The 17,703-nt window shown below is 45.1% G+C and overlaps 1 protein-coding gene across 8 annotated transcripts in view; it reads right to left on the bottom strand.

Moving 5' to 3' along the window:
• The window catches only part of LOC119446683 (ubiquitin carboxyl-terminal hydrolase 32-like), a 95,077-nt gene that overhangs the window by 38,689 nt on the left and 38,685 nt on the right, over positions 1–17,703 (bottom strand). For 7 of the 8 annotated variants that reach the window (XM_037711179.2, XM_037711183.2, XM_037711180.2 and 4 more), the window contains 9 exons: positions 17,015–17,303; positions 14,976–15,139; positions 14,395–14,476; positions 12,106–12,180; positions 11,184–11,322; positions 8,915–9,020; positions 6,852–6,955; positions 4,882–5,157; positions 461–762 (listed from right to left, as the gene is read on the bottom strand). In XM_037711179.2, the coding sequence (XP_037567107.1) occupies positions 461–762; positions 4,882–5,157; positions 6,852–6,955; positions 8,915–9,020; positions 11,184–11,322; positions 12,106–12,180; positions 14,395–14,476; positions 14,976–15,139; positions 17,015–17,303 (1,537 nt within the window). The remainder of the gene's footprint in view (positions 1–460; positions 763–4,881; positions 5,158–6,851; positions 6,956–8,914; positions 9,021–11,183; positions 11,323–12,105; positions 12,181–14,394; positions 14,477–14,975; positions 15,140–17,014; positions 17,304–17,703) is intronic. The other variant, XM_049664332.1, reaches the window with a different exon arrangement.

The raw sequence follows: 17,703 nt of genomic DNA, 5'->3' as shown, positions 1-17,703 counted from the left end.
TGACTAAACAAAATGCATTCCTGATGTAGCTTCAGTGCAGCCTCATTCTGGGTCAGTATGTCCATTTTATACCATATGAACACAACACCAGTCCGTTGCTCACCAACTTCAAGAGCTATGGCAGCTGTTTGGTGCAACATTAGTCGCAATTTACAATAGCTCATTGATCCAAGGAACGTCAGTTTCAGGTGAAATTTGAAATGACTGTAAAATTTGAAATGACTGTAGAGTGGCCGTTGAACAAAAACATGTTGTAACGTGTAAGAAAAATGAAAAGAGGTGCTAAGACAGAAGGATGACAGAAAAGGTAGAGCACTTTTTCTTACGCGATGGAACAGGTCTTTGTCTAAATTCCATCTAGTCCGACTCTCTGCCTTAACAGTGGCTGTTGGTGTGATTTTAGCTTGATGGTCTTTATTTCTATTACCATCGCAAATGGAAAAGCCGAGATCCCACTCACAGGTAACCACCATCCTTTGGATCTGGGTGAGTGTCTGGGGTTCACGAACGTGAGGTGCAACAGTGGATGTGCTGCCATCATCACTGAAGCCCGAGCTCTCCAGAGGTGGTGCCACCTGGTAAGCGTACAGTCCCACTCCACCTGCCATGGCCTGCACTCGACGCTCATCCGGCAGCAGGGCACGCACCACGGCTCCCCACACCTCTGCCAGCAGCAGCTGTTGTGGGGCCAGCCCACAAAGGGGAGCCAACTGCTGCTTCACCGAAAGGTACCGTTCATCCGGGTTCAGCTGCAGACCATACCTGCACGCGATGTTCAGAACCAACACATGAAGTCTTATCCCATAGCCCTTCACCCGCTTCAGCCTCTTGACATCATAGCAACGTTTACTACAAGACAGTGGTAGTGTCGTATAGCATGAACGGTAGCTTCGAATATTAATTTCGAATAGTAGTTCCGTACATTGTGCTATTCGATATTCGGTCCGAAAGAAAATTCAAAGTATAAAGATCGGTTCCCTATAATTAGCTTCGCCACAATACAGCTGTGTTATGCGGCGAAGCATAGCTGACGTGCAGTGAAGAATACCAAAAGTGGGAAGGTGCAGTGTAATGGGGCCTAATATGCGTTCCTTAAAAACATGTGCACGCGCCATCTCAAGTCACAGTAGGAACACTGAGATGTCTGATAAGTGCAACTGAGACGTCTAATCAGAATAAATGCATTGGTACAGCATTACCTTTACGCTTCCTCTAGTGATTGCAACATTCTACATTTACACTTCATGCATTGTTTTACTTCTGTTTGATGTAATAGTTCAGCGGAAATCCGCTAGGTGGAGAGAAGTAATTAAAGGGAAAATGAGACATCCACCCAAATGTAGCAATTGCTAAAAAGGAAACCCATATGGATTCCTCGAAAGAAAAGCCTCGCAGTTGAAAAATTCGTCCTGGTCCGGGACTCGAACCCGGGACCACTGCCTTTCCGGGGCTGCTGCTCTACCATCTGAGCTAACCAGCCGGCTAGCAGATGGCAGGGCGAAGTCGAATTTGTTAACAACTCGAAGCAAAGGCAAGTGTTTTATGTAATAGTTCAGCGGAAACCTGCTAGGTGGAGAGAAGTAATTAAAGGGAAAATGAGACATCCACCCAAATGTAGCAATTGCTACAATACCTACAAAGGAAAAATGTGTTCTCATTAACTTCTTACATGCACAAAGGCAGTTGCATCATGGTTTGCTATTCATTAACCTGTTTGTATCTTTTACATTTAGTTAAGGAGTTCTACTGCACTAAATTTTGGTCCCATTCTTCTACAGAACAAATAATTAATTCCAATATGTAGTACAGTGCAGTCCACTTATAATGACATCATGAAGGATGCAAAATCCAATCGTTATAACCGATCATCGCTATATCTGGACTGCCATAAACATACCTTCGAAGCCCCAAAACCAAATTTGCCACTTGCGCTAAAAATAGACGTAAAACATTTATTTATACCTCTAAACAGTGTGTCAATCGTTAGGAACGCTAAAGTAAGTCAGAAATATGCACTTGCTTTCGCAGAAGTTTCAGGTTCACTATCACAGTGTGCATTGTGTTTAGTTGCTGCGCGAACACTAGCGGCAAAAATTTAGCATGCATAAAATCAATGAGCGACTTGATCAAGGTCGGTGTCGAGGAGTGGCCATGGTCAATCTTGTCGTCACTACTGCTGCTATTGTTGCCTCCATTACACAACGCCATTGTCTGTCACCACAGTGATCGCCTCGTCAGATATCTCTTCGGAGAACGAGGCAGCACTATCTGCACTCAGAAACAACTCCATTGTAGCACCACCTGTTTCATCGTCAGTAGCGACCTGCTCCCAAAGCTCGGTAAGGTCAGCGGTTTCCACCAGGTTGGTTTCACTATCATGGGGGGGGGTTCGCCCTGGCACACAAAGCCAGGCTTTTCCCGTTGATCGGCATGGCCCCTGGTCGCAGCTGTCATGATCGCAGAACTCCTGCACAGGCTTGTACTTCTTTTGAGTCTAGCAAAATTTGCAGCTTCGTCTCAAGCGACACAGTTTTGCTCTTTGTCGGCACCATCTTAGAACTAACTGGGTTGTCCACTGCTTCGGGGCTGCTTATGCGGCGCATTTCCGTGCTTGCTGAGGGTGTAGAAAGGGCAGGCGCCGCTTCGTTTATTCCTTTTTTTTTTCTCTTTCTCTTCATGCTTGGAGCAGTTTCATAGCTTAGTAGAGCACGATTGCGGGCGACGCAAATGCGAAGTGGCTGGTGCCAACTTGCGATGCTCTCCATGGCTTTTGCAACCGGTGCGTGGGCGGGACGGGCTGCACGGTAATGGCGGCAGATACGAACTTGCGTAGGCAAACTTTTGGCCCCGTCTAGACATTGTTCGTTTAAGGAGAACTTCGCAACGCAAATGTCACAATTATTCTGCATGGAAAACGCCGTCCAGATGGCAAAAGTTTTATCTTTATATTCGATATGCGGTGAATAAAATACTGTCAAATATGTTTTTTTTTTTCTCATAGCCCTAATGCATAAGTTGATACTCATCAGCTCATCGTTACAACTGATACATGGGCATCTCGTTGATACGATTCTGCATAATACGTTTTTTGGGATAACACGTTTTTTTTTCTTACATATGATTTGTTTTTCTTATACGCGATTATTTTCGAATAATACGATTTTTGGATGATACATTTTATTTTCCGGCTCCCGTGAAGATCGTATCAACGAGATTTCATTGTATATCATGCATATGACTGTAGTTCCTGTGCATATGAGTTTTCAACAACAGCTGTTTGATATTCGATTCGGAAATATTTGTCCCAAATCACTGTTTGCACAAGGCTAGTAAATAGCATAGAGTTTCGGTAAATTTACACAAAGGGAAATGTGCCATTAGTGTCTATCCAAGTTTATTAGCAATGCTGAACATGGGAATGATTGGTGGTGCTACAAGCACTGGCTTGGTTCAGCTTATAAACGAGGGCGATGTGCCACCAGCTGCATAAATGCTTTTTTTTGGTAATAAAACTGTCAGAAAAAGTTTGGAAAGTGCTCCATACTATAATTTCCACATGAAATTTATCAGCAGAATTGCTGTTCTAAGGCATCATAAAGCAGCAATCTTGAAAAGTGCGTCCAATTATACAACGTTCGTAACTGAATAATGGTGCCACTCTAGCATGAGATTGCCGTGTGAAGGAGTTATAAAATAACGAATGTTGGATTTGGCACAACTTCAAGCACATAATAAAGTTGCAAAAGTGAGAAGTAAACTGAGCTGAAGAAAGAACTCATGAGCAAGAACCCGAATTGAATAGGACAATATTAAAATACACATATTTATTCTAATCATTACCCAATTAATACCTGCTGGCAGCCCTAACTAAAAGTGCACTGAAATGCAAAGGAATACTGCAAGCCTGGTTACGTGCTGACCTGGTGCTCTGAATGTGTCAGGTGAAGGGTTTGAGTGAATGAAACGCTCGACTTTATTAGCAAAAACCAGATTTCTGTCTGCTGGCATTTCACAGCTATTGCTAGACTAAAAAAATTGGGTACCGGTCCGGGAGAGTGGCCTTTGTAAACTCGGTGGTAATGCACTTCCACTCAATGTGAAAGCTGGGGAAGTGCGAAGCAGTGATTCGCCAGTGTTTCCCTTGTGTTTTCCTAGTGTTTACCTTGTTTTATCCTGTGTTTATCTTGTGTTTAGCAACCCATAAACCGTTTTGACACTTGTGCTAAGGCACAACTGGTGGGAAACCGCCACGCACATGGAGCCAAAGGCTTTGCTGATGACAGTGAACTGAAATTCGTTAAAATTGCTTCTAATTAATTCAAATATTTAATGAGTATTCTTATCTTTTAAATTATTCTGAATCATGTTAGTTTATTTTGAACCGGTTTTGATCAATTCAGCACTTGTTCTGACCCTGTTTTGAGAACTTGTTCTTGCGCGTGACCACGACGACATGAGATCACATTACAAGATTTTAACGATTTTCACGAGTTTCTGCTAATTAATGCGCTTAATGCTTGATGATTCCTATCTTTTAAATTATTCTGAATCATATTAGTTTATCTTCAACCGGTTTTGATCAATTCTGCACTTGTTTTGACCCTGTTTTTGCGCGTGACCACAGCATTACACGGCAACAGCCCAGGCCCCTAAAGTGCTTCGCACTTAAAAGCATCAGTAGAATGTAACAAGCCAGGGTGTCAAATAACACATGTGGGGAAGTGCTGCTGCATGTTTAGTTGACAGCCTCTGTGATGTACTTGTAGCAATATCAGACACAACGCACACAGAAAAACTGCTGTGAGTGTAAATAATCATAGACAGTGCTGGTAAATGTGCAAAGAAGTGCGAAGGGTAGCATAAGAGGAAAGGTCCTCATACCTGATCGGCATGCTGCCATCTAGCCGCACTACGACCACCTCAACGTGTACACAGCTCTCCATGGGCAGTGGCAGTGAGAGGAAGTTGAAAGGGTCGAAACGGACACTTGTGTGGCCGCACACCTTGCAGGTTACCGTAGACTGCAGCTGGCCATGGAACAAGTCCACCACCACGGATCGGTTGCGCAGAGCGTGGTTTTCCCACGCCTCGCGAGCAACCTCATCGTCAGGTCGCCCTGCACTGTCTTTCAGTTCGACGTATGGCTTTTCTTGTACCCTGTTCAGCACAAAAAAAAGCAAGGGAAAGAAGAAAGGTAAGGAAAGTGGCCTGGCATTCGAAAGCACTACACACCTTGTACGGTGCAGTAGCTCACGCTACAGTAAAATGATTCACTAATGAAAAATATTATTCACATTACTTTGGACATTCCAATACAAGCTAAATGTTTCATGTCAATTGCTTTAGTACATGCCGATGTTAGTATCTTGATTCCAAGTTAAGAAAAGACAACCTTTGCAATAATTAAGGCACATGTACCTGAATTACCTTAGAGACAAAAAAAGAATGCTGTTTTGAAGAAAGCAAACACAAATGCACAGATTTAACAGGCAAAGTGTGCAATGTGAACTATTAGTTGCAACTAATGCATCTGCATGACAATTTTGTTGTTTACATACAGTGTTTCGTTTGGCGCATTAGCCAAAGACAAAATGCAAGGGTCATGGGACTGCTGACAGGTCAACCAGTGAGGATAACATCTGTTTGAGGTGTCTGCAAATGCCCTATTCTGTGAAAGGGGTAACGACCATCAGTGCCTGGCTCAGCTAGCTGCTGCAAGGGAGCCAAAGTCCAACCTAGAGAACGGCATTGACTGCTGTCTCTGGATTACCTCACCATTGCGTCATATGTGTGAGCAAAGGTGCAACGTCAGAGGTGGAATCCGGCAGGGTGGTCCAGCGACATTGTGAGCGGCATACTGCGAACATTGGCCGATGATGACATGACCCATTTCCTAAGCGAGCGATCCAAGGAAGACTGAGGGTTTTGAAGAGACATTCTCTATGTGTGGTGTGTGCTATCCCATTATGATTTAGCGCGCTCCTCCAGAATCAAGTAACTTATGCTATGAGGACCATGTAGCTGCGTGGTAGGAGTTATTATATTGTGCTCTACTTTGTCCAGTACTAGTATGCCTTTGTATTTGTGCAAGTCTGCCTTCGAATGCAAATACAGGCGCCATTGCTAACTGCGGTGCATAGTTTTAATGAAAAGCATGGCACCGAACTGCAAGGAGCTTGTTAGCGAACGTAGAAGTAGCTAGGCCTTGCTTTGCTACAGTGGTGGCTATGGCTGCCAGCAGCTCTGCTTGCAAGAGCACCGGTTTGAGGCAGCGAGAAAATTAAAATGGCGGCGGTGTTGGCTTCGATTAACGCCGTTTCGGACCTGCAGTCATGGCAAGAAGTCTGGAAATTCGGACGGCGAAGGTTTTTTGTGCCCAATATTTCAGGCATTCTTATACATTGACTATATGGGGTACGTGGTGGTGCCGCGAAGGCATCGAGTTATCGGGCATGTGTGAAAAATCAGGCGTACGGAAAATCGATTGTTGACTGTAAACCCGTCTTCTTGCACTCACCAGCATGAAAGCAACTCTCGACATGCAAGTTTGGACGACAACATGGGTCAGCTTAGCCTCTGTGGATGCCTCAGTAGCTTAAGCCAGCTACCCTTTTCGAGAGTTACTGGTGGCTTAGGCTAGAGCGCGACCCTCAGTGTGACGCCAGACCCCAGAGACCACGGCTCCCAAATCTTACAAAGAGGTTGCAACACTGCACTAGGAAGCACGGCCAGCAATATCAATGTGTTTCAGTGTTTGTTTCTTGGACTAGAAGGCCGTTTAAACTTTCCAAGACTAGCTACAGCAGAGGTCATGCACATTTGCTACTGTGCTTCGAAAGTGCTGAACCCACCTATTCAGATCCTCATGTAGACCATCAAGGAGAAATGCCAGCAGTTCCTGAGAGTCATGCTGCTGAAAGCCATTGAACCTAGGTGCATATTTCCCAATTGTCCACTGGAAAGGAAGCAGAATACATTTTATGATCTAAGCACTAACAATGATCACAGAGGCTTACCCAGTGGCAAGTTCTCACAGACAAGCTAAACACAAAGTTATAACACACTGCTTTATATTAAAAAGAAAGCAAAATGCCAGAACTAATGCAGACCTTTACCCCACCCAATGAGGAAGACTTAAAATTGTTGATCACCTAATTGGGAGGACATTGCGAAACACTATGCATGACACACGAGTGTTTTTGCATTTTGCCCTCATCAAAATGCGGCTGCTGCGGCTGGGATTTGACCCCGCAACCTCTTGCTTAGCAGTGGAATGCTATAGCCGTTAAGCCACCACGGCAGGTATGGGTTCTTAATTGACTGCTTATTTTAGAATCCAATAATAGAGACAAGGACACATAATTAAATGAGTAAGCACAAGTTCTTCGCAAAACTAAGTCAGCCTTTCTAGTGAGACAGTGAGCTTTGCTTTATCTGCTCTATTAGACATGCTAATTAACTGCCAGCTATCAATTTTATAAGTGACACACTTATAATATGTAGCATTTAGTTTAGAAATGCTTCAAGACAATGCAGTCAATGTGTCATCACACGAAGCAATACCATATTGAACCGTCACTGAACACAAGTTTGTGACTTATAAAACTGAGAGAACTGTATTATAATGCTTAGATATACGGGGTGTCCATAAATGTTTACCCTGATTTCAAGATTAAATATTAATTTTATTTATGATGGTAACATTTCTTTTTTTATTACAGATCTACAAGGGAACCCATGAAGTTTCTGTACAGCTGTGTCTCATTCAACACTTTTGCCACAAGTAGTGCTTTGTGAGCAATATCGTAAAAATGGCTTGCCCCCAGGAGAAAGCTCAATGTGTTGTGCGGCTAGAAGAAACCAAATGGCCGATTACTGTGCAGCGAAAGTTTAGGTTCCATTATAGAAAGATAGCACTTGATCTCAAGTTAATCAGAACATGGATGAAAACTTTGTTAGCAACGGGGTTGGTTCAGAAACGGACAAGCAGCAGCAGACCATCTGTTTCGGAGGAGACTGTGCAGGCAGTTCATACTGCACTCATGAGGTCCCCACAGAAATCGACTAAACAAGCTTCGCGGGAGCGTCAAGTGCCAAAGAGTACAGTGCATAAAGTGGTTCGCAAACGTCTTAAATTGTATGCGTACAAGGTCCAAGTTGTTCAGGCATTACAACCAGATGATTGCCAAAAACGTGAAAAATTAGCAAAAAACATGATTAACAATTTGGACGAGGACAATGTAAGTGGATATGTTTACTTAGACATGTTGGTGAATTATGCCGTTCCCCAGCTACAGGATATGCAAGACACTATCATCAGCAAGATGGCGCTCCGCCCCATTGGGCTCTAGAAGTTCGAGATTTTCTAAATGAAGCCTTCCCCAACAGGTGGATTGGAAGAAACGGCCCAATTCCATGGCCCCTGAGATCACCTGACATTACCTCCTTAGATTTCTTTCTTTGGGGGTATGTGAAAGATATTGTGTACAAAAGAACAGTTCCTGATATTGTGACATTGCAACAACACATCAGAGATGCCACTGGCACAATCACACCAGACACTTTGCAGAATGTGCGGCAAGAGATTGAATACCCGCTTGATATTTTGCATGTTACAAGAGGTGCACATGTTCAAGTGATTTAAATGTTGGAAGTGTATTACCTGTATTAAATGTTTATGTGAGATTCAAAACTTAATGAGTAGAGGCATATGTGGTATAACGTATGCTTCATTTACTGTATCTAACATTGTTTTGTTATCAGGAGTAAACATTTATGGAGACCTTCCATGTTTGTCTTCTGCATAGAACAGCGAGCTAATTGATAGCAAATAATGCACTAATTATTTTATTGTCTCAGAAGCGAGTTTCTCCCAGCATGTCACTACCAAAAGCATAGGGATGTCTGTGCTTACCCTTAGCTTGAGAGGTGCAACAGTTTTCGACGTTCCGCTCCACAAGTCATGGACAAGGTCACCATATCGTTTGGCAATGTGGCCTTTCATTCCTAAAGGGTTCATTCTAGAATTAAAAAAACGAAGAGTAGAAGAATGAAAAGCATCAGAAAAGGTAATTGGAACAGACGACATCTGAGCAACCAGCATTTTGCTCGTATTCCTAAATGGACCTTATGCAGAGTCTCTCTTCAAAATCACTGTGCTTCAACATTTCTCAGCAACTCCCAATGGGTATTTGCTAAAAGAAATGCATCCCACTACATTACTTTGAGCAGATGCTGAGACTGCCTGCTCATTAAATTTCAGCTCGGGGAATAGCCAACGGGCCCAGCTTAAAGGGACACTAAAGAGAAACAGGAAGTTCAGCTGGACTAAAAGAGGGACCTTCAGAAATGCATGCAGTTTTTGTTGGGTGCAAAAATATGAGTTAATAGCGGAGGAATTCGTAAACAAAGACCAAATATCTCTTCCTCAATTTTTCTCACCCCAGATTCGGCGCCGAAGCAGTGTCGTCACGGATTTAATTCTTGTCAGCGAATCAGAGGGCGCCATGATACGTCACCGCTTGCGTAAACGGCCGAGGCGCTCGCTCCATCATAGGCTGTATGGCCGCTGCGTTTGCGTTCGCTGTGACTTTTGCTAAGGTGTTCTGTGGCCGCGATGAATACCGTTGCTGATGCTGAACCTTGCAACGAAGAGCTCGCCAGGGAAGCAGGACTGCACTTGAGCGACTTCAGTGAAACGCAGCACGACATGAACCTCCGTGCTCGCGCGGTAGGTGTTTCCGCGTACGATGGCGGTGAGCAGCCGGCCGCGTCGACGAAAAGCGTAGCCTCGTTTTCGTCGACGGAAGATGAGGCAGACGGTCCGCCAGGCGACGATGTTACCGACAGAACAAGCGAAGAAACTTGCGCGCGTGCTCGGTATGGTTTTTTCGTGTCATTTTTTAATAACATTCAGCACTCACCGAGCCCCCAGTTTGCTGCTGCAGGGGCATCAGTAGGGGATTTGATGAAAGCAACATTGATGAAACAGCTGCTCGAGAAAGGACTGGCCTCTGGGGCACGCCAAGATACTTTCCGAAAGCAGGATTATATACATAATCCGTGGGCGAGAAATGCAGAGAGCATACCATCGGTTTCCCTGGCTCTTTTGCCGTTTTATCATCGGCAGAGCACTGAGCCATTGCGAACGCCGGGGCTCATCGTGCGGCACCACATGTAAGGACACAGTCGGGTCAACACTGCCGCTGCCCCTGAACAAATGCCTTGCGCCCTTGATACAGCCCTCAACACTACACACACGAGGCATTTTCTGGCTGTTTCCCGCGAAGTCAACGTTTTTCGAGCCACGCAACACGCAACCAAACACTGCAACACTACACTGTAGAGCGGAACAAGCGCGCGCTATGATGCATGGAGCAAAAACGAAACCACGGAACTATCACGACCGCATGTAGCGCCACGCCATTTTTTCTTATTGCTTATTTATTTTGCGCTAAACTTATAAGTCCTTGCTTGAAACGGTTTAAAAAGTTGGCAAATGCTGTTTATGTACGTTTAAGGTGTATTTCATTTTGCGTACTAACAGCGATAAATCGCTCTCGACCAATCACGGCCGGGCTGCGTTTGTGATCTCCGACGTCACGATCGTGTAGTGCGGGAAATTCCAAGGGGCGTCAGTACCTATCCTTCAGTTTTTTGCTATTTTATCGATTATTAAACCTCTGTTCGCAGTAAGAATGGTATGTCTGTGATCGTGATAGGATAATCTACCATCTAAGCTCAACTTCCGGTTTCTCTTTAGTGTCCCTTTAAGCACAGCGACCATGTTAAAGTGCAGCACTGCCCATAGACGTCGAATGGAACGTTTGAAGACACTGGGGTTATACTCTTAATATACCCGCCGTGGTTGCTCAGTGGCTATGGTGTTGGGCTGCTGAGCACGAGGTCGCGGGATCGAATCCCGGCCACAGCGGCCGCATTTCGATGGGGGTGAAATGCGAAAACACCTGTGTACTTAGATTTAGGTGCACGTTAAAGAACCCCAGGGGGTCCAAATTTCTGGAGTCCCCCATTACCGCGTGCCTCATAATCAGATCATGGTTTTGGCAAGTTAAACCCCATAATTTTTTAGACTCTTAAAATAAACACCCTTGCATGCCATCGACTTTACCTAGGTATGTGTCCCTGCAGCCTAAACGTAGAGTTATAACGCAGCCACTAACCTGTTTAGTTCATAAAGGTGTTTTTCGTTGATGAAATACTGAGTGAGTGGCCGTGTGTTACTGACACACTGAAGGGCAGCGTTCATGAAGCATGTGTTGCCAAGGTTGTTCAAGCCTGTGGCACCTTTCTCTGTGGGGCCTGTAACAAAATTACGATAAAGATTGCTGCTGATGACAGTAGCTACTGAGCAGGAAAATGCATCGACACGCACAATGCCGAACTGCAGACAGCAGACATCATAGCAATATGCCCCCACCGTGTTCTCGAACTAATAGACCAAGGTAGTGAAAAGCAGTTTAACTTGTTCAAGAACTACCGTATTTATTAGATTATAAGGTGGTCACAATTATAAGGCGAGGGTGCCAGTTGGAGGAACCAAGAAAAAAATATTGTCATATAGTGTGGCTTCATGGCATCGCGCCGTGCACTGCTGTAAAGCCAAAAGTCAAAGCCAAAAAAAGGCAAAAGTCACACTGCCGTGAAGCCACACAACATGGCGAAATTCACGCTGCAGTGAAGCCATAGCTGAAGGCACAATTCGTGTATATGGCAGGGAGGGGGGGTGACTTCGAGGCTAAATATTCTGGGAAAAAACTTCGCCTTATATTCGAATAAATACGGTAGTAACACAGGCAAAGCAAAATTCATTTTGAGATGCGAAGGCGCAAGATAAAACAAAACTGTCCCACAATTTACAAAATTAAACTTTCACTCACAACACGAATGTATTCTATGTGTCAGGTACACTCCAATTGTAGCTTTTAAATGGCGATAGTGATCCAAGCAGTCCAATTTTACACTAGGTGCATTTCAATGATCTGATGAAATGACACCTGTAAAAATTCCATAGTATAAGAGGAAAGATGGTAAATTTGTTTACCGCACTGGCTTCCTAAACAGTGCATTAAAAAAACTGCTTACCTTGGTTCTTTTGGTCCACCTTGGAGTTGATTATGCAGGACATTTCTTCTGGCCATGTCTGGTCTTTATTTCTCACTGATATAAAAAAAATTAAAATAAATAATACAGTGGATTTTTATTTAGCATTAAATGCGAGAGAAATGTGTTAGGCATTATGTCAAACTTTTATTGCGATAGCAATTACAGTCGATTCTCGTTAATTTGAACTGCCGGTTTATTCGAACTGACGCCGTGGTCCCAACAAAGTTATGTGTATTTCAATGGGCAAAAACGCTGGGTAATTTGAACGTGAGAGCATTTGCTACGGTTAATTCGTACATACCACGGACAGACAATGCTCTCAGCAGCGTGCCAAATAACGCAGCAGCGCCTCCGACCAACATTGCTCCGACACCGCCATAGAGCAAAAGCATAGGAGAGACCCCTTAATGCAGCGGCGGAGGTCCAGTCCGGCTAATGAAACTGCCCCACGCCGCCAAACGCTCACTTCCCGATAATGGCAGAAAACGAAAGTTCAGAGAGGGGGCTAAGCTGGCACCGGGCCTGGCCGGACCGGCGGCGCCGGCACCCACGCCAGCAAACGCTCGCTTACCGATAACTCAGGGAGCGGGCTAATCTGCGCCGGGCCGGCTGTACCGGCGGCGGGCGCGCGCGGAGACAGTCGAAGGTGAGGAAACTGCGAGAGCCACTGAAGCCACTGCCACTAAAGCAGTTGCCGAAGCCAAATCCGCTTCCCTGCCGCCCTCCTCCCTCACCTTCGACGGTCGCCGCGTGGGCGCGCCGGCGCCGTCCACTCCCAGAAGTTTAGTTCTCTGCCGTTATAGGGAACCGAGCGTTGGTCGGCGTGGGCTACGCTCGCTAAGCGCTTGCATGCCACGATATTTCACGACTCGCACCGTTCGTGCATTGTGCTATGGTGCTCGAATACTTCAAAAACAGGTCCTTCTTTTAATTCGAACAAATTTTCGGGCCCCTTCGAGTTCGAATTATCGAGATTCGACTGTATATGGACACTCAAAGCGTATTTCTGCTGTCAGCGTCACCCTCAGGTTCCGTATGACGTCAATGGCGATGAAATCTTCGCCGCATGCCATATGCTGTATGTGCGAGTGAAAGCGCGCGAGGGACGCGCGCTATCATGGGGAGCGAACACACGTTGTGCGCCGTGTTTCCTGAAGGGCTGCAGAATTAAGCATCTCTTTCCTCCTTACAATCCCCATATAGTATATATAGAGCAAATGCAACTTCGTCTGTCGCGCGAAAGGCCGTGGGGGAACGGGACCGTATGCAGGGGAGGCGACGTTTAGCTGCGGCATCAAATGCGTATTTATATAAAAACGTTTCGAGGCGAGAAGGTGGTAAAGACTTCCGACGCTGCTTGACGAGTGTCCTGTTCTGATCTCGTTGAAAACCTCTGAGCCACCCCCAGAGGCACCGGCAGCAGTCACCAACGCCGCCCGCGTTTGGTGCGAACGCGAGCAAAACGCCGACGGCGTCGACAACAGTTCTGCGCGTTGCTGGTGCTGCTGAATGTCCAAGCTTATACAGCTGATAAAAGTACTACCCTTACTCCGTATAGCTCTCTACTAATTTGCTATCGCAATTGATGCTTCGCCTTTCGGGTGAAACTGCAACATTTTATTAGCTTTGAAGATCATTTTAGCTCACTCGATACACATCCTGCTTCTCTGAGGTGCAAAATGCAACTTATGGTGGTGCGGAGCATACTGAGGCGACGGCGCTGCCCTTTCTCTGTCTCGAGCACCCGTTCCCAGCTGCACTGCTCTCTCTCCTTTCCTCACAGCTCAAACTGGCTCCTAGACCACCCACGCTCTTCTAAGCTATCCCATTGGTAAGCTCTTGTAAGCTCTCCCATCCCCTCTCTACCTCTACCACGTGACTGGCTTCACACATTTCACACACATACACTTTTTTCTGCTTTGACACCCCTAATGCTAATGCATAAAAAAAAAGGTAAGGTAAATAAAACCATTTGACCAAGAGGCTGGAGAAATAAGTAGCCTGCTAACTAACATACGGTTCCTTAACATGTTATAGATTCAATCACCATTGGTGACATTTTTTATTTAACTTTTTTTTGTAAAACAAGTAAAACAAAATTTGTGTTCCTTGACAATTACACTATTTCAATTCCCCCATGCCTTTCCTGGTTTCAAAGACTGCTGGCCTGTTTCATAAGGCAGTAGTCACCATTAAAGGTGATGCAACTCCTCGACCGATGGACACTCCTAAGCCAAAGCATAAGAATTTTGTAAAATGTAAGCTCACCTTCAATAAGAATTTGCTCGCCATCGTCAATACCAAGCTGCTCCAACGTAAAGCCTTCTTCTTCAAGAGGAGTCAGGTTATTCTTGTGTGCAGGAGGAAGAACAAGGTAGGTTAAAAGTTAAAACCATCAACACAAGAAAAAGGCCATTTGATGTCTTAGAATGTGCAAACTATCCAAAATAAAATTATTAAATGAAAGGAGGTAACTCACAAGTGTCTACTGTATGAGCACAGTAATTTTTAGTGAAGAAATATGTTACATAACTTTTTTTTTTCCAACATAAAGCTTGTGAATCATTTTAGGAACATGCAAGTACAGTAGCATGCCAGATAACCGGGTTACTTTTGCGACCATAGAAGAATTAGAAGTGGAAAAGGGATCAATGTGGCATGGAAACGTCAGACAAGTAAAAAGCACAGAAGATATGAGGTTCCATTTCTTCTCGTTCACAAGATATGAGGCTATGACATATGCCCTACTTGTCAGCTGTGTGACATGAAAAAGCTGCTTGTACGTAAAGTGACAGATGAGTGATGCAAGCTAAAGCTAAGAAGAAAAAGAAATAAACATGACAGCTCACCTCATCCTGCAGTTGCCAGAGGCGTGTGTCCTCTGGCCTCAGCCGCAGCCTGGTGCAGAGGAAGTCGAACACCTGCCGCAATGTGGACGTCCTGCTAAAGGATGCTTGGTAAGCCAGGTACCTCTTTGGACTTGTACTGGGCTGGCCTGGGGCCACACCACCTACTGCGAGCAAAAAAATCATGCTGATCCACCAGTGCATAGACCTTGCAGCTTGCTATAACAAAGTCCTCCCAGCGGGCTGCAAGGACTGTTTTGGTATGCACAGATGTCAGACATTTTTAACAGTGCATTTACAACAGTCTGTTCTGCTCAGACCAGTGCACAGTAAAACCTTATTAATATCTACCCACTTAATAAGCAATTCCGGTTTAAATAAAGCCACAATGAATCCTCCACCTTGTCACCATTGAACTTGATGTAATGGCCGACAGTTTAAGCCGTAGTGACTTACCATATGCGAAAATGTTAGCGCACAGTACTTACTTAATTCTTCGGCGTGCAAATGTGGAATTGACAAACTGCCGTGTGCATAGACCACAGATGGAAAGTGCAGCGCACAAATCTTTCACGGACTGAAGTCGCCACCGATACGTACGTCAAAAATATGGCGGCCATGACGTGTTTCCTGCTCCCCTAGCTTCTGGCGCTTCCACAGCGTCCATGATGACGACGCGAAAGTGGATAATTTCTCCCTTGCATATCCGACGCGGCGCGTGCATTGACCGTCATGAGGGCGTTTCGCAGAGAAGTGGGGCCTGGTGGAGAAATTGGCTCACGGCCTTGCTTAGTTTAAGGATGCCGTTGTCGCCAGCCCCCGGAAAGTAAAGCTAGTTTCGGTTTCAAGGAACATGCGCGCTCCTAGCGGTTGCCGGACATCTTAGTTATTTTTCTTATTTTTTTTTTGTGACTTTTAAATCGGACGAACCATAGTGCGTCCGTCGAGCTTGCCTCCGCTCACCCTTGCCACTCGCTCAGCGATATCACAAGTCAGATCGCGCTTGGTCGTCTGCTTCGGTTGTTTTCCCAAGTGTGAAGATGGGAAAGATAAGACAGAGAAGCTTGATCAGGAGTGCAACAAACAGAAAACGCAGGAAACCAGGTCAACCAAGCATTAGACGAAGATGGCTAAATCGGGGCATCACATGTGTTATGCGGCTCTGTGGTGTTCGAACGCCGGGAATTCCAGTTCTGCGAAGTTTTTCAGGTTCCCTAATGACCACGGGTAAGCACGAGTATTTCACTCTATTTTCCGAGCAGGTATTCATTTTGCATGAGTAAACCAGTTCTGTGCAAGCCTGAGTGGACTCGCATAAGAGCAGTGTCGCTCGACTCATTCGTGATGACGGCAGCCCATCTGTTGCCGGTGAAATACTTGTAATTAAGGGCTTTTGTTCACTCTTTGTCGACATGCACAGCCAAGGGTAAAATAAAGAAAAGAAAGAAAGACGCAGCCGTGGTGGTTAATAATTTTCGCATTGGTTTGGATCTTCTGGAATCTATTTTTACTCATTATGTACAAATTTCCGTTGTGAATGAAAATTGATTCAGTAGATTGTCACTTTTGCACTGCGTGGAGGTCAGTGTTTTTCCAGTACCGAATGTGTGAATAAACCAAAAGTGTTCCAACTTTTACTTGTGTTGAGTTTTGGCTGGCCGCGAAATCAGGCTAGTTTTAGTTGATCCACTTCCCAACACACGAACAAAATTAATGATTGATGGTGCCAGGAAGTTATTTTCTTTATGCTACCCCCCACTATATCTGAACTAGTTGAAGTGCAGCCCTAAACGTAACCGCAAGTAGGGCTTTCAAAGCGACTACGTTCACGAAATAACGAAATGTAATATATCAACCGCGAATATTGGTAATTAACAATGGTTGGCTATATAAATATTCTTCATTATAATTGCTTGGCACTGGTGCGTACGAGCACCAGTGCCAGTGGTTTAGAAATTGATCAGCAGCTTGCAAGGTAAACCTGGTAGGTTTACCTCATGATCTCTGTGTGCGCACAAACTTCAGTGTGGAGTGCGGCTCACCATAGGCAGACGCCACACTCCCAACTACAGATGTCCAGCTGCTGCTGTTCGGCTGTCGAGGGCCAGACTGTGCAGGCTGGTGGCGCCACAGTCGTAGGCACAGTGGGTACAGCTCCAGCTCTGGTGTGGCACCAGTGCTGCCGCTGCGGATGAACTGTCTAGGCAATGCAGGTGAGCCCCCATACCACTGGAACAGCGCCCGCCAAATTGCCTCTGGCACTGCCTCAAAGTCCCGGCCACGGGTCAGTGGCCGTACAAGACGCCCACCTTCACCAGTCAGGACGGCCGCCTGCACACAGGTGGTGGGAGCATATGTTAATGACATGAGAATCACTTTTAGCCACATGAGACAAAAGCTTGCACGAGAAACAGTAATTGTAATCTGTCACATTATACAGTACTCTCATCTGCAACCACAATGACTCACTGTAAATATGAACATTCAATGGCTGCAGCAACCCTGACAACACACAAGGTGAAAGTAATCTTTAAGGGAACTACATCGGCTCACAAAATTTCATTTAATGATTTAATGTTCATTTAGTAAAGAGAACACATACATAAAGAAAGCGCAAGGAGCAATATAAATATTTTGTCTACTTTGTGCTCTTGAGTTATCGTGTTTCAACTTGCTAGTTGGCTGACAGACTGTAAACAACTGTTCAATTGTCATTGTTCTTGCCTAATCT

This window comes from Dermacentor silvarum, chromosome 3 (assembly GCF_013339745.2).
Source record: "Dermacentor silvarum isolate Dsil-2018 chromosome 3, BIME_Dsil_1.4, whole genome shotgun sequence".
Lineage (NCBI taxonomy): Eukaryota > Metazoa > Arthropoda > Arachnida > Ixodida > Ixodidae > Dermacentor > Dermacentor silvarum.
Note: the sequence above shows the minus strand (reverse complement) of the source record. Positions and strands in the feature narration are given on the sequence as shown.